At 54.2% G+C, this 26,922-nt stretch overlaps 1 protein-coding gene across 1 annotated transcript; it reads left to right on the forward strand.

The window, feature by feature from the left end:
- Nucleotides 1-490: 490 nt before the first annotated feature.
- Nucleotides 491-19,027, forward strand: MCM5 (minichromosome maintenance complex component 5). Its single transcript, XM_061417255.1, has 17 exons — nt 491-597; nt 845-1,019; nt 2,382-2,508; nt 2,603-2,731; nt 5,194-5,366; nt 6,221-6,376; nt 7,979-8,145; nt 8,543-8,714; nt 9,706-9,817; nt 11,176-11,319; nt 11,644-11,709; nt 11,957-12,133; nt 12,767-12,879; nt 14,575-14,703; nt 15,672-15,814; nt 17,672-17,799; nt 18,762-19,027. The coding sequence occupies exons 2-17, from the start codon at nt 853-855 to the stop codon at nt 18,861-18,863; spliced, it is 2,205 nt and encodes a 734-aa protein (XP_061273239.1). The 5' UTR covers nt 491-597; nt 845-852; the 3' UTR covers nt 18,864-19,027.
- Nucleotides 19,028-26,922: the final 7,895 nt, after the last annotated feature.

Genomic DNA, 26,922 nt, shown 5'->3' on the forward strand with positions numbered 1-26,922 from the left:
TCCTGGAGTCCCAAGTCTGACTTTAGTCCTAGAGGCGTTAAGGAGACCACAGGTGGATTATTTCTAATTAATCCCCAACTTGTTTAGGCGTGAGAGCTGGGAGGACAAGAGGGCAGCGCCCCCTCCAGACGCTAGGGGACAGCAGGCTCACACCCAGCAAGTGACTACACCTTGAGAAGCAAGTACTTCTCAGGTACCTATAGCTTCTTCCGCCCGTGGTCGGAAAGGGGTCATTTCCTCCAGAAAAAGGCTTAAGACGAGTACACATTAACGTCCGCCCCTCCGCCATCTTTGCGCCCCGCCCCGCCGCTTCCTCCGGGTCAGTTTCGCGCCAAATTGTCCCGCAAGCAAAATGGAGCCCGGAAGGAGGGTATCCCGACGTCCTGCGCCCTGCAGCCAATCCCCTTCAGCAGTTTCTTTGGAGGCGGGACCCTCAGGCGCAGAGCGGCCCAATCGCTGGCCTCGGGGTCTCGGCGAACCAATGAGGGCGCAGCTGCCGCGGCGTCCAAACGCTGCATCTGGTTTTTCCCGCGAAACGCTGCAGTGGACTGTGGGGGCTCTTGTGTCTGCGGTTCCGGGGAGCGCGGGAAGGCAGAGGTGAGGCTGGCGGAGCTGGAGAGTGGGCCCCTCGGAGCCAGCCCCCCCGGGGGACGGCCGGCGTCTGCATTTGGGGCGCAGTAGGGCTGGACAGGGGTGTCTCGTGGGAGAGCTTTGGTCGAGGTCTGGGAGGCGGAACAGGGCTCAAGTCTGCCTTGCACTCGGAGCCGAGGACCTGCGTGTCGGAGGGGACGCCGCACGCCCCCATCTGCCCTTCAGTCTACTCCATCTCCTTGTTCCGCGTCAGGTGCAGTCATGTCGGGCTTCGACGACCCCGGCATTTTCTACAGTGACAGCTTCGGGGGCGACAACGCGGCCGATGAGGGGCAGGCCCGCAAATCGCAGCTGCAGAGGCGCTTTAAGGAGTTCCTGCGGCAGTACCGGGTGGGCACCGACCGTACCGGCTTCACTTTCAAGTACAGGTGCGTGCCGGAGCGGGACAAGAGAGGAGATGCGGTCCCAGCGGTGCTACGTTCCACTCGCTGGGGCCCGCACCCTCGTGGCGTTTGGTTTTGTACATTTCATATCTGAAGTTAACTTTTGAGTGAGTCACCTGGGCCCTTTGGTTCTTTTCCCAGGATTTGCTTTTATTCATCTGTTTCTTACAGTCCTTCTATGTTATGCCTGCAATACTTTGTGAAGCGAGTTATCTTCAGTTCTCTGGAGATGGTAGTTATGCTTTACCTTACTTGCTCACTCATTCATTCCTTCCACTCAGTCAGCTTCTATTGACTGAGCACCTGCTGCATGCCAGCCACTGTTCTAGGTGGTGAGCTGCAGCACTGAATGAGCTGGGCAAAGCCCCTGCTCCTAGTCATTATACAATGGTGACATCCCACCAAATCCTGTAGGCCCTTAAATGCAGACAGCATGGATTTGCAGGTCCAAACTTGGGCCTGATGCATTATTAGCTCAGTGACTTCCAAGTGACAGTCTCTCTGAGCCTCAGTTTCTTCATCAGTAAAATGGGCATAGCCACTCCTGCTTCTATTTATTCATGCACCAGCTGACACTGACCATCTGTGTGCCAAACCCTAGGGTACAAAGATGAAAAGATTCATACTACTTGCCCTCGAGGAGCTTTTGAATCAGTGGGACTGAGGCATAGGCATGTCCACGTAAATTACAAGGTGATGATTGCCTCAAAGGAGGAGTGTACAAGAGGAGTTAGGGGAGGCTTCTGGTGATCTAGAGCTGAGAGAAGAGTATCTGGTGTGGAAGGCATTTCTGATAGCAGGAGGTGCATGCATGGGCAGTATGGGGTGGCCTCTTACAACAAGGGGCTCTCAGAGCCAGACTGGCTGTTTATGTGGCTCTGGACATAAGGTAGAAAGGGATGAGGCTGAGGAGGTCAGTGGCCCCCAAAAGTGTTTTGGGGATAATAGTCTCACGGGATGCTCTTAAAAAGAGTCTGGTGGTTGATAAGACAGGCATGGTCTCTGCTGCCTTTCATTGCCAGGTTCCAGCTGTGTGCCTTGTTAGTATCTGAGAGAGGGTTAAAGGCTCCAGGGAGTCCAGTGAAAGGACTGGTTTGCAGTGAGAGTCTCCCAGACTTGTGTGTGAACTTTGAACTGTTCTTTGATGATGACCTGGACTGCTTCCATGGAGCTTGCTTTGGAAGATGCTTCTGTGGAGGGGGGAGCAGATGGTTTGCTGGGTTATAGCAGATCCACCTGGAGCTCGATGTGTTTGGGAAGCTAGTGGTGTAGGCAGACTCAGGGTGTGGGTGCGCCTCTGCCAGTGTTGCCTCCTCTTCTCTGTGCCCGTCCCTGCACCTACTCCAGGGATGAACTCAAGCGGCATTATAACCTGGGGGAGTACTGGATCGAGGTGGAGATGGAGGACCTGGCCAGCTTCGACGAGGAGCTGGCTGACTACTTGTACAAGCAGCCAGCCGAACACTTGCAGCTGGTGAGTGGGACCCCTGCCCCGGAACCCTTGCCCTGGAACTCCCAGGGCTGGCCCCGCTCTGGTCACTCACAGCCTGTCCCCTCCCCATCTCCAGCTGGAAGAAGCTGCCAAGGAGGTGGCTGACGAGGTGACCCGGCCGCGGCCTGCTGGTGACGAGGTACTCCAGGACATCCAGGTCATGCTCAAGTCGGACGCCAGCCCGTCCAGCATCCGTAGCCTGAAGGTGGGTCCTCTCGGAGGGTGGCGGTGGTGGCTGTGTGCGTGGAGGGGTTTTGGAGAGAGACCTGAGTGCCAGCTGTGCGACCCTGAGCAACTCATTCAACTTTTCTGAGCCTGTTTCTGCCTCTGGAAAATTAGCTCCTTGGACAAATGTTTGCTGAGCTCCTTCTGTGGGCAGGACATGAGTTGGGTCCTGGAGGAGCAGTAGTGAACTCAAGGACAAGCTTCTTTCCCTGGGAGACTGGATAAATGGTTAACATCACCACAATAACTGTAGGTGACTGTGAGAGCAATGGGAGAAATTGGAAAGTGATGAGAACGCATAGGGCCCCTCTGGAAAAGATAGAGAAGGCTGCTTTCCAGAGGGGACATCCGAGTGGAGACCTGTGGGTGAGAACGAGCAGCGTGCAAACAGCTGGGAGGGCACATGGGGTGGGGAGAGGAGGGCAGGGCATAGCTAGTGTAAAGCTTGCAAGGTGAGGGGCCAGGGCGTGTACCAGGCTGAGGGAAGGACACTCAGTGTGACTGGAGAGTGATGGGGCCACGGGAAAGCTGGGTAGGGCCAGTCTGCCACCCAGCAAACACTTTCTGAGTGGCTGCCTCACACCAGATGCTGGGTTCGACTTTCACTGTAGACGGTAGGTTCCTGGTTCTGTGGAGCTTATAGTGAGAGAAACAGACAAGGAGCACTTGAGCTGGTTTCAGGTCCCAGGACATGAGCCATGAAGAAGAAAAAACGGGATCAACGTGAGGGGCTGGGTGGTGGTTGGAGAAGGCTTCTCTGAAGCAGTTGTGTTGGCATGAGTCTGAGGGATGTATGACCCTGTGACAGCTCAAGGAGGGAGTGTTCCAGGCTCAAGGAGAGGCAGGTGCAAAGGCACTGGGGTGGGGACAGCAGCCATTCCAAGGGCCAGACAAGGGGCAGATGGTAGCCGCTGTGGCTGGACCCCAGGGAGTAAGGGCAGGGGAGAGGAGCGGAGGGAGCGAGTGGAGAGCCAGATGGCCAGGGCCTTAGCTGCTATGGAAAGGAGTTCAGATTGAGAGCTACGTAGGAGGATGGGCTGATTCCGACTTTAAAAGCTTCCTCTGGCTGCCAAGTGAAAGGAGAATTTATAAAGCGGGCAGGAGTGGGACCCAGGGGAGTTTCCTGAGGAGGACATGAGGGTCGAACGTTGGTTCTTCTGTCAGAAGGTGGTTGTGAGAAGCAGATGCAAGGATGCGCGCGCCTGTGCCTGGTGAGCTCTGGGCCCAGGTTGTGCCACCAAAAGGCCACGCACTGGCTTTTGCTGCAGCCCTCATGTCCTGCTGCGCAGTTCAGGTCCCCACCAGACCTTCCTTGGTTGGCACCATGGCACGTCTGTTACAGGAGCAGGGCCAGGCTGCGGGCTCGTGAAGCTGTGGCGTGAGCTAGCTTTGTCTCTGTGCGCTGCACCAGACTTGGGGGATGAGGGGGGAGGCGCAGGTGGGCCCGCACTTGAAACTGAGCATCATGTCTGCCTGTCCATGGAGGCGGATTTGGGCTTGTTTTGTGGGGCAGCTGTTCCCTCAGAAAAGCAAACCTCAGCCCCACTTGAACAGATTTCCTCTTCTCAGCCCCATTGGAAAACCCAGTGACTGGCCTGCTTGGGTGGGCATTCTGTGGCAGAGGAGAAGCCCTCTCTAGAAGGATCACTCGTCAGGGTGGCCTCGGGGCTGAGGCAGCCCCAGTCCTTTACAATCCTGGGGGCTCAGATCCCTGCACTCTATAGAGTGTTTTCCAGAAGCAAGCTCTGAGGTGGGTGTCAGCAGTTCTGGGGTCCCCTGGGCACGTGTGCCCCTGGTCTCAATCACCAGAGAGGGTCAGCCTCCTTCCTTCTCCCCTCTCCACCCCCCTGGCTTCAGAGGGGGCATCAGCTTGAACCCATAGCCTACCTGCCTGTCCCAGAACACCTGCTGAAAATAGGAAGAAAAGATGATGATAAAAGGAACTTTTCTTGTTTTATTTTGCTTTTTATTATAAAAATATCACACACAAAAGTAGTGAGAGGGGCATCCCTGATGGCCCAGTGACTAAGACTCTGCTTCCAATGCAGGGGACCGGGCTTCAATCCCTGATCAGGAAACTAGATCCCACATGCTGCAATTAAATATATATATATATACACAAACACACATATATTTATGTATATATACACTAAGTGCCACAATTAAGACCAGGCACTACCAAATAAATAAATATATATATTTTAAAGAGTAGCGAGAATAGTGTAATGACCCCATCTGCCTCCATCTGGGTTTAACAGCTGTTAATATTTTGCCTTACTTCCTTTCTCCTTTTTTCTGCTGAAGGATTTTAAAGTAAATCACAGACATGGCACTTTATGCCTAAATACTTGAGCAGACATTAGAATAGAAGAGATTCTTGATGCGTGATCTCGGGGTCCCTGGTTCCCCTCACCCAGCCCCTTCCCTGCGGCTCTGTTGCAGTCGGACACAATGTCACACCTGGTGAAGATCCCGGGCATCGTGATCGCAGCCTCGGGGGTCCGCGCCAAGGCCACCCGCATCTCCATCCAGTGTCGCAGCTGCCACAGCACGCTTACCAACATCGCCATGCGCCCCGGCCTGGAGGGCTATGCCCTGCCCCGGAAGTGCAACACGTGAGTGGGCTTCGCGGGCCCTGTGGCACCCTGGGGGGTGACGGGGAGATGTCTGAGCAGAGGTGTGAAGGATGAGGAGGAAGCCCTGCAGCCGGGAGGGGCTGGCGCCGCGGCGTGCCCTGTGGGCGTAGGCCCAAGCGGACGTCCTGGATCCTGGGGTTGAGAACAGGGTGGTGTCCCCCTGCCCCTCTGTGGTGGTGAGTTCTGTCCCTCCAGGGAACCCAGGCAGCCTGTGCAGGGGGCTGGGGTGGGGAGTCCACCTGGAATCTAAACCCTGGCTCGCTGGGGCAGGTCTGGGGCAGAGGCCCAGGAATATGCCAGGCTCCTTGGTTTACATGTGGCCTATGGCTGGTTGCCTGTGGCCTCGTGGCCCACAGACAGAAAATATGTGTCTCTGGTTTCTTTCAGAACATGATTGCAGACCCTGATCTTCAGGGCCCTCACCCTTTCTGGCTGCTGGTTCCCCTGTGCTTCCTAATCTCAGGCTTAGCCACACTTCTCTTTTCTACACTTAATTCCTTTTTGATCTGGGTTTTTGAGTACCCTGAGTGCAGAGGACATGCAGATGTGTGTTTCCACTGAACCCCAGACTCCAGTCTGGCTGCCTGCCAGACACCCCCATGTGGCTGTCTAACACGGGTTAATGGGAGAGGCAGGTTCCAAGCAGGCCTCCCCAACCCTAACCCCATATATTCCACCCGCCGAGCTGCCGTCCTCTAGCACCTTCCCTGAGCTTTTCCTGGAGACCCTGAACTTGCCACTGGCCAGGCTTGTTGCTGACTTGTATGATGGGTTCCCTGGGCTTGGGGCTCTGGGGGTAGCTCTGGTGACTCTTTTCTCCTCTCTTCTTACAGGGATCAGGCTGGGCGCCCCAAGTGTCCACTGGACCCGTACTTCATCATGCCGGACAAGTGCAAGTGCGTGGACTTCCAGACCCTGAAGCTGCAGGAGCTGCCGGACGCCGTGCCGCACGGGGAGATGCCCCGGCACATGCAGCTCTACTGTGACCGGTGAGCGGGCCCCTGGCTGTGCCACTGACACGGGATCAGGGCTGTGAGCAGGCTGGCTGGCCGTGCCTCCCGCCCCTGAGTCAGGGGCCATATGTGGACCCCGAGTGCAGTAGGGAGCAGGGAACAGGGCTAATTATGGAAACTTGCTCTGTGCCTGGTGCTTCCTCCAGGCTTTTCTTCCCCTCGTCTCCAGTATTCTGCAGGAGCGGGTCAGTCTCACGTGTGACCAGCTCCCTGAGTGGAGGGGTCTGGCTTCTGCTGCCTGCATTCTTCCTGCAGAGTCTCCCTGGTGCTCTTAGAACCAGGAGGCCTGAGGTGGCACAGCTGGTCGGCCAACTGCAGGGTGGGGAGGACCCTCTTCCCAGGCTGAGGCTCACCCTGGGCTTTCTGTTAAGATTCTTTTTGGATGTTTCTGGGTAATCGGAAAGTGTGGAGAGGGTGCTGGGCTGGCCTGGTCCCCTTCCAGAGACCTCGGAGGATGGCGTGGAGATATGGACAGGGCTTCTTCACCTGGGCTCACGCACCCTGATACCTCAAGCAGGTAGTCTGTGCAGTCGCTTTTCGGACGAGGGGATCCACAGGTTGTTGCTCCCTCAGCGACAGTGGAAGGTGTAGAGGTCAGACTGCTGAGCAGGTGACGTGAGCTCACTGAGCCTCAGTCTCCTCACCAGGAAAATGGGGACAGTGATGGGCCTTAATCTCTCATCACTGCTGGGAGATTTAAAGTAGAAAATGCACGTGAAGTGTTTACTACAGTTCCTTCATACAGATTAAGTATTTGGTGTTAGATTATTTGTGCAGTCTGGGGTTAGATTTAAAGCTGAAGAAGTGGGATCTGGAAAGAGAGGAGTCCCAGAATGTTAACAGTGATAGTGAGGGTCCTTTAGGAATGGGACTCTCTTTTGCCTAATGCCCTTCTGGGTCTGGTACCTCACTTGATCCCACAGTAACCCAGCAGGTCAGATCACTTCATCAAAGCCCTCCAGGGTCAGAGAGGTGCAGTGACTTCTTTGAGGTCACACGGCTTGTAAGTGGCAGAGTACGAATACATGCCCCAGCATCCTGTCCACGTGGCATTGGAGCACGGTTCTGGCCGGAGGGCCTTGGAGACTTCCTTATTGCAGTATTTTTTTTTCTTAAAGAGGAGATTAAAATCCAGGTGCAAAATGACTTGCCTGAGCTTCGTGGAGCTGTGAAGAGGCAAAAATGGGGAGTGGCCGTTGCAGGGAGGCTGGGAGGGCATCAGGAGGAAGGCTTCCCCTGCGATGGCTAAGGGGAGCCTTGCAGTGCTTCTGACAGCAGGCCAGGTGGAAATGGGGACCCTGAGGAGCTGGGGATGGGCCTTCTGACCCTACCCAGTCAGGCCGCTGCCATGACCAAGGATTGTCCTCCTCCCGGCAGCTATGCCGTCCAAACGTGGGCTGGGTTGTGGTGAGAGGGCGAGAGCCCTGGGGCAGAGTGGCGGCTAGAGCCAGATCAGCTCGTGAATTCTCCTGTAGAGATGCTGAGGTGAACAGCGAGCGTGACGGGATGGTGGGAGCCAGGGACTCCTGCCCCCACCAGACTCACCTTCTTCCTCCTTCCTCCCCACCCTCCTCTTAGGTACCTGTGTGACAAGGTCGTCCCTGGGAACAGGGTCACCATCATGGGCATCTACTCCATCAAGAAGTTTGGCCTGACCTCCAACAGGGGCCGCGACAGAGTGGGTGTGGGCATCCGGAGTGCCTACATCCGGGTCCTGGGCATCCAGGTGGACACAGATGGCTCCGGTGAGTGGGCTTTGGGCCAACTCCCCTTGTCCCTCCCCAGGCCTCTCCTAGTCCCCCTGTCTATACCCCCGCCCCTACACTCTGTTCTGCACGGCAGCCAGGGAGAGCAGTGCTTTCATAACCAAAGATACCTGTCACTGCCCTCAGCAAGGTAGAAGACATCCTGGTGGTCTCTGAGGGCCCCTCTGATCTGGCCTCTACTCCTCACCTCCCTTCCAGGTCCTCCCCTTGCTCACTGGAGCCTGCAGCGCACAGGCCCAGCCCTCAGGCGAGAGGTGGGGTCTGTCTGTGCTCAGACTGATGCTTATGCTGCCGGGCTCTGAGGGCCTTGCCCGCTGGGAGGCCCGGGGCTGGGAGGGTGGGCCCTCATGCACCCGTGCCCCCTCTGCCCTCCCAGGCCGCACCTTTGCTGGTGCCATGACCCCGCAGGAGGAGGAGGAGTTCCGGCGGCTGGCCGCCCTCCCCAACATCTACGAGCTCATCTCCAAGAGCATTGCCCCCTCCATCTTCGGGGGCACCGACATGAAGAAGGCCATCGCCTGCCTGCTCTTCGGGGGCTCCCGAAAGAGGTGGGGGTCCAAGCCTTCCCAGGTCCAGGGAGAGGACGGGTGACTTGCCCACAGCAGGGCAGCTGTTGGATGGGTAGGACAGGAATACTCTTTCCATCTGCCCGGGACCCTCAGTCCCGCCTCCTACTCTCAGGCACCCTTCCCACCTCCCAGGGTTGCTGTCAGCTGGTGGGGGGCCGATCCATGCCCTCCCTGCAGAGCAGTCCCCCCGACCCTGGGTTGGTGGGGCAATTTGGGGGACCTGGCAGATGTAGTAGAGAGAGCTCTGGGCGTGGAGTCTGGAGACCGGGGATTAAATCTCTGATAACTACTTACTTACTGTGCAATTTTAGGCAAGAGACACCACCCCTTTGTACCCAGATGTCCATATGAATACAACAGATGGAAGCGTAACACTCAGGGGACATTGTGTGTCCTTTTGAGATTCTGAAACAGTAGAGATAAAGAGAGTGATAATGTTACTGGCAGCTACCAGTTACTGAGTTCTTATCATGTGCCAGACAGTCTTCTGAATGTTTTCATATATTTGCAACCCAGTTCTCAAGTTAGCCCTATGAGAAAGCTATGGTTGAGCCCATTTCATAGATGAGGAAACTGAGGCATAGAGCATTAAAGAGACTGCTAACAGGCACATGTCCTGGCTTGGAGCCTGCCCTTTTGGTGTCTGCTCCACGGTACCGCCAGCAGCACGCTGGCAGCTCCCATCTCTCCAGCTGGGGCACGTGTTTATCAGATGCTGTCTGTGTGTGCCCGAGCCCAGCTCTTGGTGTCATTTCCTTTGACCCTCCCCTTCCTGGGTGGCAAGTCACTGCAGAGGAGGCTAGGAGATAGAGCTGGCTAGGAATGTGGCTCTCAGGCCAGAGCCCCCGCCTCCTACCTACTCCAGGGCTCATGACGTGGTGGGACGGGAGTGATAGCCAGACCGCTGTGACCAACCAGCCCTCGCTGGATTCTCCTCTTGCTCACCGGGCCTTCCTGCCCATCTCCCCAGGCTCCCAGATGGCCTCACTCGCCGAGGAGACATCAACCTGTTGATGCTGGGGGACCCGGGGACAGCCAAGTCCCAGCTGCTGAAGTTCGTGGAGAAGTGCTCACCCATTGGGGTGAGTGTCCCGGATGACCTCTGCCTGCCCTGGCTTCCCCACAGGGATAAAGCTGCAGGAGGGGCCACAGGGGAGGGAGTGTCCGGTCAGCCGGGTCCCCTGTGTGGTGATCAGCACATCTGGGGGATCGGAGTGGGGTGAGGATGGCCGTGTGGTCTCATGGGGGGAAGCGTGGCCTCTGGGTAGACGTGGGGTGGGCCAGGTGTCCTCTGCCAGTGCTGCCTGGTGGAGACACGTGGACTCTAGCTGTGAGCCTCGAGGAGTGTACGTTTCCTAGTAGCCTCTTAGAAAAGCAAAAGGAAGTGGTGATGGGCTTCCCAGATGGCTCAGTGGTCAAGAATCACCCTGCTAATGCAGGAGACACAGGTTCTATTCCTGGGTCGGAGAGATCCCCTGGAGAAGGAAATGGCAAACCACTCCAGTATTGACTGGGAAATTCCATGCACAGAGAACCCTGGTGGGCTACAGTCTGTGGGCTTGCAAAAGAGTTGGACATGACTGAGCTTACAAAGGAGAAGGCAATGGCACCCCACTCTAGTACTCTTGCCTGGAAAATCCCATGGATGGAGGAGCCTGGTGGGCTGCAGTCCATGGGGTCACTAAGGGTCGGACACGACTGAGCGACTTCACTTTCACTTTTCACTTTCATGCATTGGAGAAGGAAATGGCAACCCACTCCAGTGTTCTTGCCTGGAGAATCCCAGGGACGGGGGAGCCTGTTGGGCTGCCGTCTGTGGGGTCGCAGAGAGTCAAACGTGACTGAAGCGACTTAGCAGCAGCAGCAGAGCTTACAAGTACACAATCTTAATTCTGTTTAAGCTGGGTAAAATGTTATTATTTCAGCATGTGGTTTAAATAAGAGAACCTGAATAAGGTACCTTGTATTCTTTTTAGCACTAACTTTGAAATTCCTGTGTATTTCATACACTTAAGCACACCTTGCTTTGGACTTGCCACAGTTCAAAGGCCCCTTGGCAGCATGTAGTTCTCAGGTCTCTACAAAGATGATGGGACTCAGGGTGGGGAAGCTTTTCGGAGAGTCCGGAGTTCACCTTACTGGGAGAGTGTCACTTCTCTCAGCCTCAGTTTACTGCTCAGTGAGCCCAGCTCCTGGAGGCTGATTCATGAAACAGTCGGGCTCAGGTGAGTGATGGATATGAACAGCCCTGGGGAGAACCTCCAGGCCAGCTGGGGCTGGTGGCCCCCCATCAGAGGAGGAACGCTGCGATTGTCTGTGCTCTGCACCCCGCCGTGATGTGTGACCCTGGGCGAGCTCCAGCTCTGGGGGCCCCTTGACTCACCGGGGTCAGAGCCTGGGGGCTGTGTTGGGCCCTGACCCTCCCGTGGCCCTCCCCCAGGTGTACACGTCTGGGAAAGGCAGCAGCGCCGCCGGCCTGACAGCCTCGGTGATGAGGGACCCCTCGTCCCGGAACTTCATCATGGAGGGCGGGGCCATGGTCCTGGCCGACGGAGGTGTCGTCTGTATTGATGAGTTTGACAAGGTGAGCCTGGCAGGGCGAGGGGGTGGCTCAGTGCTAGTGGCACCTGGTGGCCGTGGGCTGGGGGCGTGAATGGCAGAAACCCCCTTTGATGACGTAGAGACCTCCCATCACTATAGGGGCATAACTAAAGCTCTCCGAGCCTAGAGAGTGGGGAGACGAGAGCCAAGCCTGCACGTTACCCGTGTGACTAGAGGTGACCTGGTTCCTGCCGTTGGCTGGCACGGAGCGGGGACTTAGGAACAGTAGCTCCTGTAGCATGTCCTGCTCCCGCTGCACCCCAGCCCCCTCACCTGGAGCTGGTGGACATTCCTCTCTTGCACACAGATGCGAGAGGATGACCGTGTGGCAATTCACGAGGCCATGGAGCAGCAGACCATCTCTATCGCCAAGGTGAGCACCCTCCCTGGGGCCCACTCACCACAGAGCAACCTGGCCCAGCCATGCCCCGGGCGCTGGGAGGGCTGGGCCCGGGCCCCACCCTCAGGCTGTCCTGAGCGTCCGGCCTCTGTTGACTGCAGCAGTGGTCCTGGAATCGTGTGTGTGTGTGTGTGTGTGTGTGTGTGTGAGTGTGACCTGAGAAGGCTGTGAGCCCGAGTTCTCATTTCTCTCCTCTGCTGCCCCCATACTCCCCTCTCAGGCTGGCATCACCACCACCCTCAACTCCCGCTGCTCCGTCTTGGCTGCTGCCAACTCGGTGTTCGGCCGCTGGGATGAGACAAAGGGGGAGGACAACATCGACTTCATGCCCACCATCCTGTCCCGCTTCGACATGATCTTCATCGTCAAGGACGAGCACAATGAGGAAAGGGATGTGGTGCGTAGGGCGCCGGGCTCCTCCCAGGCCTGCAGGTCTCGGGCGGAGGAAGGGTGGGCAGACTAGGGGCTTCAAGGGTCCAGAGTCCTGGCTACCATATCAGCCTGTCAGTGGGCCCCCAAGGAGGTGGGTTGCAGACTCCAGAAACACTGCACTGGGGGCTCCTGGTCCGGCCTCTCCTGTGGACCACATGTGGTTTGATTTGGGGTCTCTCATTCCCTGGGCGTCGTTCCTTTGTATGTGGAACAAGGGGGTTGACCCTTGATTGCAAGTATTAGAACCCCAGTTCCGTTTAGTCTTTCTGGAGGAACTCAAGAGAAGGGCTTGTGTTACAGGCAAGCCTGGAGATGCAGGGCCCAGCTGGGTCTGGTCTCAGGGTTGTCTGCCTCTGCCTCGGCCTCCCTGGGTGGAGTTTTGTTCTCCAGCAGCCTCGCCCCGCCTCAGGGCAGCAGGGAGGGCCCTGGCAGCTCTGGATGTTGTTTTACCAGCTGACAGCCCCCAAGGAAAGAAGGGCCACCTCCTCTCCACTGGTTCTAGCCCTGGGAGCCCTCCCTCCCTGCCTGCTCCAGCTCTGTGTTGGGACCTGGCTCGGAAAGGCCTGTGGGCTGACCCTGGGTCCCCTCTGCCTCCCAGATGCTGGCCAAACACGTCATCACACTGCATGTGAGCGCATTGACACAGGCCCAGGCCGTGGAGGGCGAGATTGACCTGGCCAAGCTGAAGAAGTTCATCGCCTACTGCCGCGCGTGAGTCGCAGACGCTGGCCCCCGGGCGTGGGGTTGCCAGTCTTCCCTGGTTGGGGAGATCCCTTTCAGGATACCTGAGATGAGCCTTTAGGGTTTAGCTCTGCTTCTTCCTCCCACTACAGTCACCCACTCCGTGGCTCTTGGCCTCAAGCTTCCCCGTTTCTAAAATGAGGGTGGAGGGTTTAGATGGTCTTGAAGGCACCCTTGACTCTGATGTGTGGGGATGCGTTGTGGACATGGTCTCTGGTAACGCCTGCCCCCACTGTGTGGCCTTAGGCAAATCAGCTGACCCCTGAGCCTCGCCTTCCTGGGGTGGTTGTGCCCTCAGGTTTTTCTAAGAATCACACAAGATGACTCATGAGCTCTTGGCACGGCCCTGTGCCGAATAAACACTTAGTGAACAGCAGATGCAGCCTTAAATATTGTTGTTCTCACAGACTGCCAGCGATGGTAGTCATACATATAGTGATTATTCTGTGCCAGGTGTTATTCTGAGCATTTTTTAAAATTTTTTAAAACTTGGGTAGCGGTGCACAGCTTGCAAGATCTCAGTTCCTTGACCAGGGATTGAACCTGGGCCCTAATAGTGAAAGCACTGAATCCTAACCATTAGACCGCCAGGAAACTCTGATTACTATATATACATAAGTGAACTTTATCCCTCTCCCCAAACCTGTGAGGTTGGCGAATTGTTATCCCATTTTACAGATGGGGAAGCTGAGGCGAGGAAAGGTTAAGTAACTTGTCCAAGTTTGCAGGCAGGAGCTAGTGGAGCCAGGATTTGAACCCAGGTGCCTGGCTCCACAGGCTGTGCTTTTGGCTCCTGTACCAAGGTTCTGGACACGCACCTCCGCTGTCTCTTACTGGAGCTAAAACCCGGGGTGGAGGGCTCTTGGAGTGCCTTTCTGACGGGAGGTGAAGTCCTGCATCTGGGTTGGTGCCTCCTCACCGCTTTTGTCCCAGTGCCCCAGTGCCCAGTGGTACCGGGGTCTTCGTCATGGTTCTGAGCTCTTCACGGCCCCACCCTTGGAGGCTTGGGCCATTGTGTGTGAGTCTGAGAGCCCTGAATTTTTGTTCTCCCTTGATGCCAGGTCCCAGGGGGCCTTGGGGAGTTTCCTCCCTCCCTCTGGGCTCGGTCACTCAGTCATGTCTAACTCTGAGACCCCACGGACAGTAGCTCTCCAGGTTCCTCTGTCCATGGGATTCCCCAGGCAAGAATACTGGAGTGGGTTGCCATGCCCTCCTCCAGGGGATCTTCCCAACCCAGGGGTCGAGCCCAGGTCTCCTGCATTGCAGGCAGATTCTTTACCATTTGAGCCACCAGGGAAGCCCTGGAGTAGGTGATCTGAGGTTCCCCTAAACCAGTGACTGTCAGTTGGCTTGGGGCGGGGCTGTGGGGTGGAGGGGATAGAGTGCAGGTGGATCTGACCAAATGTCCCCTGCTGCCACCCTTCCAGCCCCTCACCCCCTAGTCTGGCATGCTTCTAGCCCCTGGACAGCAGTCACCAGGAGCCTCTCGTGGGTGTCATTGCACATCTCACCCCTGAATGTGTTGGGGGGAAGCACCGCTGTGAGCCTGCCATCTGGTGGGCCCAGAAACTGTGTCTGCAAGCCAGCAGAGGCTGGCCAGGGTGGGTACCCCAAGATTCCTTCCCACTCTCATGGCAGCTGCTCTCCCCAACCCCTGTCCTGCAGGAAGTGTGGCCCCCGGCTATCAGCAGAGGCCGCAGAGAAGCTGAAGAATCGGTATATCATCATGCGGAGCGGGGCCCGTCAGCACGAGCGGGACAGCGACCGGCGCTCCAGTATCCCCATCACCGTCCGGTGAGTGGGCTGGGTGGGCTGATGCGTGGCCTCGGCTTACAGGGCATGGTGTGCCCTGCAAGTCTGGGGCTGGGACCCACTGCTGACCACTGGTGCCGGCCATGGTCAGGCTGCTAGGCAGGGACCACTCCTTTAGGAGTGAAAACAGTGGCCTCCCTAATTATCCGTATCTTTTGTTTACTGTTGGGAAAATCTGGAAGCCTCTCTTCTGAGTTCTGTCTAGCTTCCCCCGTTTTAGGGAAGCCTGAGGGTGAGGGAAGGTCCAGGGATGGAGTCAGGAGACCTGGTCCTTGCCTCCTGCCCACCGTGTGACGGCTGAGAGATTGCTTTCCTTTTCTGGGCCTCAGTTGTCTTAGTTGTTAACTCTCTTCACTGTGGTGAGTTTATCCAATTGAGTGACTAAGAGCTTAAACCTACCTCATTTGAATCCTGCTTCCGGCGCTGATTAGATAGAAGTGGGTTTTGCTCTATATAATGGAAGGTCCAAATAAAGTCACTTAAGTAAATTGGGAGTTTATTTCCACCTTAGGTGAAAATGTTTGAAGGCAGGTAGTCTAGGATCGTGTGATGGTTCTTCAGTCATCAGCAGCAATTTGCGCTCCTTCAGGCTCACCCTTATTCTCATTGTCCAGTGTGGCTGCTGGAACTCCAGTCATTACCCCTGCATTCCAGGTGGCAGGAGAGGGAGGAAAAGAAGTGCCTTTTTTCTAAGGACACTTCCTAAAGTTCCCATAAAACGTTTGGACATAAAACACACTGGCCACATCTTAGTCACACAGACGTACCTGGATGCAATGGAGACTGGGAAATGTCTTGTAGCTGGGTACCATGTGCTGGAATAGAAGTTGGGGTTCCGTTACTAAGAGAGATAGATCAGGGGGACAACCAGCAGCCTTCGCTGTGAAGGGGCTGGACAGAAGAGGGACGATGGACTGAGTGCACCCTGGCGTCCCGTTGCTCCCACACAGGCAGCTGGAGGCCATCGTGCGCATCGCCGAGGCCCTCAGCAAGATGAAGCTGCAGCCTTTCGCCACAGAGGCAGACGTGGAGGAGGCGCTGAGGCTCTTCCAGGTGTCCACGCTGGACGCCGCCTTGTCTGGCACCCTGTCAGGTGAGCAGGTGTGGGGAGACAGGCCGGGTGGTCCGTGGACTCTGGGTGGGGCTCATGCTGCATGCCTGCTGTGCTGATTGCTTCTCTGCACTTGCTGAGGTCTCTGTGCTTCCCCCTGCGAAGAAGCCACCCCCCACTCCCCGTCCCCACCCCCACCAGCCATTTTGTTCCAAGATGGGAAGAACAGCCTCTGGAGACCCTGGAGCACAATCTTCTTAGGCCCAGTCCATTATTAAGGCTCACAGTTTTATCATTGGTTAAGAACAACACTCACCAGCCCTGTTGAGTTGTAACCGTTTGAGCGCTTCCGACGGTCTTCCCCTGTTTTACTTACAGCTGCCCCCAGAAGCCAGGTTGGGTGCTTAGTCCTTCCCCTGTTAGAGATGAGAAAACTGACACCGAGAGAGGCCTGTTCACAGTGCCCAAGGTTGGTCGCTGTTCTCCCAGCTAGAGTGCAGGTCTCCTGACCCTGAGTCCAGCGTGGGTCAGGCTGCCATCAGTCCTGCCGCCTGCTTCAGGCTAAGCCTCTGAGCAGACTTCCCAGAGCGTTAGCTCTGTGCCAGGCTCCCCTGGGACGAATGTGTTCCCTTGCCAGCAGACAGGGCTTAGTGTCTGCCGGGCTGTTTCAGGTGCCAGGAGGGCAGGAGCAAGCAGATCTCTTGAGTTCCACCTTGCAAGGCCCCCTTTCTCCTGGGGAAACACACCAGAGGCAGACATGCCAAACTCAGGGAGCCGGGAGTGCAGAGGGGAGAACTCCAGCAGGTCAGGCGTGTTGGAGAGGGGCGGGGCTGTGTCCCCATCGGGTGGCCCAGGATGGGCTCTCAGGAGGTGGCAGGAAGCAGGGATGGGCATGAGTAGACACCTGGCTCCCTGGAGTGTGGGGATGGGCCCCTGGGTAGAGGAAGGGCTGAGTGGCAAGACCCCAGGGACAACAGGTTCAAGGGCCAGTGTGGCTGGAGCCGGGGAAGTGGGTAGGGGCTGATTGCCTCTGCCCTCCCCTTGGTGATGACGACTCAATCTCTGCCCTGGAGGGGCTTCCTGTCCCCTGAGATATTTGGTTATGGGGGGCTCCCTCGGATGTTTGAGGGCACAGAGTGGGTATAATTTGGGGTGGGTAATTAGAGTTGGGTTTTGCAGGCTATATAAGAGTTTGCCTCATGAACTCATTTCAACTTGAAGTCCCTCTCAGTGGCTTCTCCCCTCCCACCTCGCCCCTCTCTGTAGCTGAAACACCAAGGCGTCTGCAGGCCTGGGTCAACAGAGGAGACCCCCTTCTAGCAGTTGTCGGAAATCAGGAGCTGCTTGCCAGGGCTGCTTGGGGTGCCTCGCTGATGTGGTCTCAGGACAGCCTGCATGCTCCTGGGTCACTGCGGGTCCCCTCTAGCTTTGCATTCTGATGTAGCCGCCTCCAGGAAGTCTTCCTGACTTGTCTAGCCGCCTGGGGCCCAGGTGCTGTCCTCAGCTCGAGGCCCTCCTCACAGCCTTCCAGTGGCTGCTCCACTCACCAGAATCAGGAAAACTTGGGCTGTGCCCTCTAGCCTGTGGGACCTGGCCCCCATGTGGCCCCCACTCTGGCCCTGTCCCTGGCCCTACGACTAGATTTTGAATGAAGTGGGCATGTTTCCCACCTCTGAATCTTTGCACCTGCTGTTCCCTCTGCCTGCAGCATCCTTCTGCTCATGCCTGCCCTGTCCTTGACTCCAGGCCTCTGTCCGTCGTCTCGCTCAGGCCTTGGCTGTCCCCAGGCTCCCCCTCTGTCTTCCTCTCATGTTCTCTCCGGGGACTGGCTGGCTCTTCCCCACTGTGGGCAGACTGAGGTCCCCACCCGCTGACCCGCCTTCCTCCTCGCACCCACAGGGGTGGAAGGCTTCACCAGCCAGGAGGACCAGGAGCTGCTGAGCCGCATCGAGAAGCAGCTCAAGCGCCGCTTTGCCATTGGCTCCCAGGTGTCTGAGCACAGCATCATCCAGGACTTCACCAAGCAGGTGGGCCTCCAGGGCCGGGTTCCCACCCACCCTGTACCGTGCCCTGCGCTCAGCAGGCAGGCTTGGGGTGGGGTAGGGGTGGCTGTTTCTAGGCCCAGGCCTGTCCCCAGCGCTCTCCCTTTGCGACTTTCTCTGTCGCATTAAAGGGAGAGGACAGGGGTCTGAGGTTCTGCTGGGACCTCCCAGGCTCCCCCAGCCCTTTGTCTCTCCCTTCCCCTCCTTCCCTGCCCTTTGTGGGGTTGGGGGTGCAGAACCAGAGGGTGAGCCTTCCAGCCCGCTGGGGACAGAGCTCTTGATCCCATAGATGGTGGAAGGGCCTTAGCCTTCTAGAATCTGTGGGGAACTTGTCACCATCTTTGAAGTCACATGGACAGTCTAGTTTCTGGGCTCAGCTCCCTTTCGTGTATGTCATCTCCTCTTCATCTTTAGGGGAGTTCATGTGGTAGGTGGTACCCCACCCATTCGAAGGGTGAGCAGACCAAGACTTGGAGGAGTTCGGGGATGTCAGGAGTGGTAAAGAATCCGCCTACCAGTGCAGGGAGACTCAGGAGACCTCAGTTCAATCCCTGGGATGGGAAGAGCCCCTGGAGGAGGAAATGGCAACCCACTCCAGATTTCCCAGCAATACTGGAAATCCCATGGACAGAGGAGCCTGCTGGGCTCCAGTCCATGGAGCAAGTAGTAAGTGACTTAGCCTCTCTGTGCCTTCGTTTCCTCCCCTGTAAAATGTAAAGTGATCACGTACCAGCTGCTCGGGGATGTTGAGGGGTGGAATGAGTTTAAGTACGTGAAGATTTAGAACAAAGCTTGGTAGGTGGTAGGTGCCTAGGACAGGCAAGCCCGTTTAGAATGCAAAGTGGTAGGTTGTGAAGGCTGGAAAGTCCCATGAGCAGGGGGTGCCTGGGCTCCTGAACCGTGGGGTGTCTGGGGGCACGCCTCTCACCCTGCCCTGTGTCCCGCAGAAATACCCGGAGCACGCCATCCACAAGGTCCTGCAGCTCATGCTGCGGCGGGGCGAGATCCAACACCGAATGCAGCGCAAGGTCCTCTACCGCCTCAAGTGAGCCTGCGGTCGCCGCCGCCACCGCCTCCAGCCACCCTCGCACTCTGGACGGAGGGACCCCACCGCCCCCTGCCTCACCGCCTCTGGTGTCTGCCCTGGCTGCAGATCCAGGAAATGTGCTTTTGGAAATTTATAGAAGTAATAAAGACATGGTGTGTTTGTGGATATCTGTGGGCTTCTGCACCGGGTTGCAAGGACAGGCTTTGGAGCCTGGCAGACCTGGGTTTCTGACCTGCCTGTGCCCCTTGGGCTCTGGGCAGGGCGCGTGCTATGCGCGCTGGTAAGAATCAGCAAGACCCAGAGTATAAGGGTGCTTATGAGAGCCCGAAGCTGCTCCCCAGCAGCTAATGTGTGGTCAGGAGCTATGGTTCTGCATCAGATTCACTGAACCGTTCTGCACCTCAGTTTCTTCATCTGTACATGGCAGTGAGTTCCAAGGGATGTGTTTAGGAGAAGAGAACGTCCAGAAGGAACCAGGCAGTGTGCTGAGATTGATCCAGGCATTTGGATCCAGGTACCTGGATTCCCACCGGGCCTTAGAACAAAGTAGGTAAGAGTACTGGGATTCCGTTCTAGGCTGGCTCTCTCCCGGTGGGCCACCTCAGACTGTGTGACCCTGAGTGGGATGCCTGACTTCTGTGGGCCTGAGACTTTTCTTAAGCCATTGAAATTGTATTTTATCTTTTGAATTTTGGCTGTGCTGGGTCTTTGTTGCAGTATGCGTGCTTAGTTGCCCTGTGGCATGCGGAATCTTAGTTTCCAAACTGGGGGATTGAACCGTGTTCCCTGTATTGCAAGGTGGACTCTTAACCGCCAGACCACCAGGGATGTGTGCGTGTGTTTGTTTTTTTGACGTTTCATTTTCTTGGTCTAGTTAGCATCCACCACACATAATTACAGGCTTTGTGTTCTTGTCATGAGAAATTTAAAGATCTATCCTCTTGGCAGCTTTCACATGCCCAGTGTATCTCATAACTGCAGTCACTATGCCGTACGTTACATTTGCGTGACGTAATGTATTGTGTGCCTGGAGGTTTGTGCCTTGTAACCCCCTTCACCCGTGTGTGGTTCCTGCCGGCACTTACCCGCCTCAGCCCGCAGACCATCTCACCTCTTCTGTGTCTCTATGAGCTTGTATTTTTTGATCCCACATATAACTACAGTCTTGCAGTATTACTTTCTGCATCTTGCTTAGTTTGCCTAATATAATGCCGTCAAGGTCCATCCATGGCACACGTTGCAGGATCTCATTTTTTAATGGCTGGATAGTATTCCGCTGTATGTATGACATTTTTATTGTTCTGTCGATGAGACCTGGTGTACTGTAGATAATGCTGAAAGGAAAATGGGGGTGCAGATACCTTTTTAAATTACTGTGCCATATTTTCTTCAGATAAATACCCAGAAGTATCTGTCTGTGGGATTATACAGTAATTCTGTCTTTGCCTTCTGAGGAGCCTCCATACTCTTCCCCTTAGTGCCTGTCCCAGTTTACCTTCGCACCAGCGGCGTGCAAGCGTCCCCTCGTTCCCGCGTCTTCACCAGCACTGTTGTGTTTTTGCTGATAGCCCTCTGACAGGTGTGAGGTGGTATCATTGTAGTATTGACTTGCATTTCCCTGATGATCGGTGATACTGAACAGCTTTTCTGGACCTGTTGGCCACCTGTATGTCTTTTGGGCAGGTGCTTATTCAGATCTACCGATTTTTTAATTGGATTGTTGGGGGTTTTTATTTTTTGCTGTTGTATGAGTTCTGTATGTACTTTGGATATTAGCTCTTTATCAGATATGACTTGTATGTTTTCTCCTGTTCCATAGGCTGCCTTTGTTCATTTTGTTGATTGTTTTCTCTGCTGTACAAAAGCTTTTTAGTGACGTTGTCCCATTTGTTCTTTTTTTTTTTGCTTTGGGTATCAAATTCAAAAAATTATCACTGAGACGGATGTCAAGGAGCTTACTGCCTGTGTTTTCATCTAGGAATTTTATGGTTTCAGTCTTAACGTTTAAGCCATTAATCCATTGCATTAATTTTTGTGTAAGGTGTAAGACAGTGCCCCAGTTTCTTTCTTTTGCATGGGGCTGCCCAGTCTTTGCCGCACCATCTATTGAAAGAGACTGTCCTTGCCCTATTGTATATTCTTGGCTCCTTTGTTGTAAGTCATTTGACCATGGATAAGTGGGTTATTTCTGGGCTAGCTGTTCTGTTCCATTGATCTACGTGCACCTGAGTTTTATCACTAAATGGAGGTTGTAGGAGTTGTCACCGTGAGCTGTGAGGTTTGAGTAGTAGAAAGCACTAGTAATAGTAATATTTGAGAAAATCAGCAATGCCATTTTTTTGCTCATTATTTTGCTTAATTTTGAAATGACAATTTGAGTATATTTTGTTTTTAAAAAGTTAGAATTCACAGAATTAACAAATCAATTCATTCGCTCGGTTGTGACGCCATGGACTGCAGCACACCAGGCTTCCCTGTCCTTCACTATCTCTTGGAGTTACTCAAACTCATGTCCGTTGAGTCGGTGATGCCATCCAACCATCTCATCCTCTCCCCCTTCTCTTGCCCTCAATCTTTTCCAGCATCAGTGTCTTTTCCAACGAGTTGGCTCTTCGCATCAGGTGGCCAAAGTACTGGAGTTTCAGCTTCAGCATCAGTTCTTCCAATGTGTATTCAGGGTTGATTTCCTTTAGGATTGACTGGTTTGATCTTGCTGGCCATGGGACTCTCGGGAGTCTTCTCCAGCACCAGAATTCAAAAGTATCAATTCTTTGACATTCAGCCTTCTTTCTGGTCCAACTCATCCGTACATGACTTCTGGAAAAACCATAGCTTTTGACTGTGTAAGGTATTTGATATTGAAAATACATTTGGAAATAGAAAAAAACTCAAAGCGTGAATGTACCAATATACATTAAACATCTTATTCTAATAAATTATTGAAGTGTTTAAAAATAACTACCATGTAAAAAGGAAGACAGTCATGAGAAATTCAAAGATGATTTGCTTTTCCTAAAAACATCAACAGGAAGACTTGATGCCTCATTGTGCTCATTGTTGAATCACAAGTGTATTTTTGTGCAACAGTCTCCTGCTGCTTAAAGCTGTTTGCGACAGATGATGCTGTTCCAGGAAATGGAGAGGTCGAGGGACTAAGTCAACTTTGCTGACTCACCCATGTTCAAAGCCCATTCCTGCTTGGATAATTGGAGGAGCACCTTTCTCACAGCTCTCTGTTGTCTTGTCTGGATGCTGACCTTCTTGAGAGCATCTGAGCACTTCCGTTTCCTCTCAGCCTTTCATCTTGTTCAGGCGGAGACTGCTTCATCCATCGCAGGACCCAGCCTTCCATTCCTTTGTTGGAGGAGCGTCGAGCATTAGTACTGCAGCAGGGCTGGTCTGCATGTCTAGGAGGTGGAGAGGGAGCTTTCTCCTGGGAATGTGCTCCCCAAGGTCTCAGCCAGTGAGGGTTAGTGCCCAAACCCATGGAGACTAGAAAAGGAATTTTTCCAAGCCCTTCACCCACATTTGAAGCTGGGGTGTGCTCGCCCACATTTGAAGCTGGGGTGCGCTCGCTCCCCTAGCAGTCATGGCTGCTGTTACAGATGGGGAAACAGACTCAGAGAGGCAGGGTCAGTGAGCAAGGGCGGGGTCAGCATCTAAACCCAGCTGGGCTCTGAGCCTGCCTGCCACGCCGACTTCACTTCAGCCTGGCAGAGGTGTCTGTCCAGGGGAAAGTCCACCGCCAGCCATGGTCACAATACCCCAGGGGCAGACGGCACTGCCATGGCAGGCCTGGCACAGAGGGACCAAATGGGGGTGCCTCTAGCGTGGCTCTGGCTCCTGGGGCAGGAGTGGGGCTCATGCTGAGGATGTGAGCAGGAGCGGCTAGGAGCTGGGAGCACCCAGGCTGGGAGACACGCAGGGCTGGGCCCAGGGTCTTGGTGAAAACCGAGAAGGGTCCTAACACCTTCCATTCCATCCTCAGCTACTCCCTCTCCTGAGCCCTCACTGCTCTCAGATCTCCCTCCCCTTGTCCAAAGAGAGCCGTCCTGCGGACCTCTTCCTCCACTGGGCAAGTCCCGTAATCTCTCACCTGTAAAATGGAGGCAACAGTAGTCCTCTGCTGTGGGGACTCGGTGAGATGCCAGATGTCCCGTCAGGCCTGTGCCTGGCACAGAGGAGGGGATCCCAGGAGAGGCTGGGTGTCTGGTTTTCTCTGCCTTATGGCTTCTGTATTGTTTCCACCTCTTCCTACCCAGAATGGCCCAGCTCCTCTCCTAGTGCCCTTTGTCCTCCGATCCATCCCTGGCTTCTGTGGGTCTTTGAACTTTGGTTTCGACTAAGAGAACTACCCTGTACCCTCATCTCCAGTCCAAAATCCTGGAGAAAGAGCATGAGTGAGGAGAGAGCAGAGGAGGGTCTGTGATTCAGCATCTCTGTCCAGGGGTTTGGAAATTTACATCATTGCAATTGTCCTAAGTCAGATATGGTTTAATCAGCCCCATAGTGGGGCTGCCCCAGTGGCTCAGGCGGTAAAGAATCTGCCTGCAGTGTAGGAGATGGGTTCGATCCCTGGGTCGGGAAGATCCCCTGGAGATGGGAGTGGCTACCCACTCCAGTATTCTTCACTGAAGAATTCCATGGACAGAGGAGCCTGGCGGGCTACAGTCCATGGGTCGCAAACAGCTGGCCATCACTGAGCACACACATACTCGCAGTGGCACCTTCTCCATGTGATCTTCCCTTGTTAGTTCACACACACTGAATCAAAAGTTTCACAGTGCAGATGTGCTAAGACCTGTTTTATAAAGGAAAATGCAGTGAAGTTTATATCAGTCTGGCTTTTTATTCATTGGAAATGAACACGGTCCACACTTGAGATGTGTTATTTTAGAGAAGTGCTTGCAAATAGCAGCGTAAAACCCATTCTCTATTCTTTAAGAAATAAAATCTCAAAAAATACTGGATTTTAAAAGACACAGGGGACAAGCATTCTACCTCTAGCTCATGAAAGGAGTCTATATTTTTGCATGCCGTTGTTCAGCTGCTAAGTTGTGTCCAATTCTTTGCCACCCCATGGACTGCAGCACACCAGGCTTCCCTGTCCTTCACTATCTCCTGGAGCTTGCTCAAAGTCATGTCCATTGAGTTGGTTATGCCATCCAACCATCTCATCCTCTGTCACCCACTTCTCCTCCTGGCCTCAGTCTTTCCCAGCATCAGGGTTTTTTCCAGTGAGTCAGCTCTTTGTGTCAGGTTTCCAAAGTATGGGAGTTTCAGCTTCAGCATCAGTCCTTCCAATGTATTCAGGGTTGATTTCCTTAAGGATTGACTGGTTTGATCTCCTTGCTGACCAAGGGCCTCTCAAGAGCCTTGTCCACAGTTTGAAAACATCAATTCTTCAGCGCTCAGCCTTCTTCCTGGTCTAATTCTCCCATACATGACTACTGGAAAAACCATAGCTTTGAGTATACAGACCTTTTTGGCAAAGCAATGTCTCTGCTTTGGATGCCATAACAACTTTTATGGTAGTTGTTTTATTGCTAAGTCATGTCCGACTCTATATAAAATATAACAACTTTTATATATGAACTCAAACATGTACATATGTCAGTTTTGTATTTGATAATGAATGATGTAAATGGAAACTTCATGTCTGGATGAGCCAGAGTAGACATTTGTTTAATCATGGTCTGGCCAAAGAGTACATTAAAAGGCTTTCTAATACAACTTTTGATAGAATATAGATTAAAAAGAAGGGCTTCTCTTGTAGCTCAGTCGGTAAAGAATCTGCCTGCAGTGCAGGAGACCCGGGTTCAGTTCCTGGGTTAGGGAGATCCCCTGGAGAAGGTAATGGCAACCCACTCCAGTATTCTTGCCTGGAAAATCCCACGAACAGAGGAACCTGGCAAGCTACAGTCCACAAGGTCGCAAGAGTTGGGTACAACTTAGTGACTAAACCACCACCAGATCAAAAAGAACCATTTTTCACTTAAAATATGAGGCAATAAAGGCATAGTTTTGAAAAGCATGGACTCGGAGCCAGGCAGCCTGGTCTCCAGTCCCAGCTCTGCCACTTTCTAGCTCATGACCTTGGGCCACTTAACTACCCTCTCTGAGCCTTGATTTTCCCACCTGGCAAATGGGGATGATACTGTCTCCTCAGGAGAGATGTGGGGATTCCATGGGTTAGCATTTATAAAACACACCGGACCGTGCCTGGTACACCAGAAGTGTTCAGGATGTGGGCTAATACTGTATAAAACAAACATTTCAAAGTGGGTTCCAAGTGCGTGGCACATATTACTGTTCATGAATCAAAAAATAAGGGCTAAGGGATAGACTTCCGCCCACCACACAGGGCGGGGTTGTTAGGTGGGGCGGGGAGGGTTGGAGGGATGGGTAAAACCGAGGGAAAGTGAAGACAGACCGTTTTGCCCACAGAGTGGGTTTTTGCAGATGCTAAGGTAGGATGGTGCCAGGTAAGGACATCTTAGGGACCTGAGATGAGGGAAGAAGGAAAGGCATTAAGCATAGAAAGAGGACTCAGCAGTCAGAAATGTGTGGCATTGGGACTGAGGGGAGCCAAAGCCCCTGTCCCAGCAGCTTAGGGTTCACAGAGGACATCTAGAGACAGGCCCTAGGGGTTACTGGGAGCATGCTTCTTTGGGGGTTACTGGGAGCACGCTTTGAGGTCCATGATCTTCTGGGGTTTTCCTTTGCCCTGTGCTGTTCCCTGGCAGTTTGTGTGAAGATTGAATCTAGTTCCCCAACACAGTGCTTGTCAAATGAATGAACGGTAATGCCCCTTACTTACTGAGCGCTGCTGTGTGCTAGGCACTCACATTCTATGAGCTGATCCTCCCTGAGGCCCTGTGAACTTGTACTTTATTACCTTCATAGGTGAGGAAACCAAGCACAGAGGGGTTAAGTAACTCCCTCAAGGTCACACAGCTAAAGAGTGGTAGCAGTGGAATCAAAATGAGGATTCTCATGTACAGTGGAGCTACCTGATACGTCTATCAGACAAAGAAAAGATTGATGTTTTACTGTCCATATCATCTCAAGACCTCTGAGACCTTTGCTGGGATCTCTTCTCTAACAGGCCTCTGCGGCCCCAGAAAGGACTTCGTCCTGGGGCACGGACCAAGTGGGAGGCCTGGGCCCAGGATGGACCTCAGAAGCTGGAAGGGCAGGCGAAGCTGCTCACTGGAAGGCCTGAATGTTCAGTTTGCCCTCTGGGGAGACCCCTCCTGGGTGTGTTCGGGAATTTGGGGTGGGTAGGTAGGGGGTGGCGATGCCAGCTTCCTCACTGCTGTGGGAAGGGTGCTCACAGCCAGACCTCCGCTCCCAGAGAGCCCTGAGGGCAGGGGGTCTGGCTGGAGCTGGGCCAGGTGGCTAGTGAAATCTTCGCCTGAAGATGCAGATTGGTAATGGGGGGATGGAGTTCAGATGCTATCAGGAGGGTGAACCCCAACTCAGGCAGAAGCCAGGCAGAGGCAGAGAGACAGAGAAGGAGCCCACATCCTAAACTGGTCGGAAAAGCTTCTGTGCTGGCGGTGACTGCTCCAGCCCAAACCCTGCCCAGAAACTGAGGGCTGCCATGAGGATTAGCAGGTTAATACACACAAAACACTTAGCTCCTGGCACAGAGTAAAACTTGTTAAATGTTCATAGACATACAGGAACCAAGGTGCATTGGCTCCTGCTAACAGATGGGCTGTGTTGTGGGGTAGCAAGCTCCCTGTCTCTGTAGGCAATCAAGCACCCATTGAACAATGGGCTTGTTCTTCCAAATTTGGGGTCTAGGATTCTCCCAGGCTACTTGCTAATCAGAGCTTACTATGCACCAGGGACTCACACCCACTAATTACATATGTTACTGTTTCCCCTCTCTCATGCCAGGTGCGCAGTAGGGACTCGGTAAACACTGATTAAATGAATGAGCGGCAATGCAAGGTTATTATCTTCACTTTACAGGTGGGAAATCATGGGTTGGACTTTAAGAATGTCCCAGCCCATAAGTGGAGGGTCCAGCTTACCAACCTAGGGTATTC

The sequence above is a fragment of the Bos javanicus genome, chromosome 5 (genome assembly GCF_032452875.1).
Source record: "Bos javanicus breed banteng chromosome 5, ARS-OSU_banteng_1.0, whole genome shotgun sequence".
Classification (NCBI taxonomy): Eukaryota; Metazoa; Chordata; class Mammalia; order Artiodactyla; family Bovidae; genus Bos; species Bos javanicus.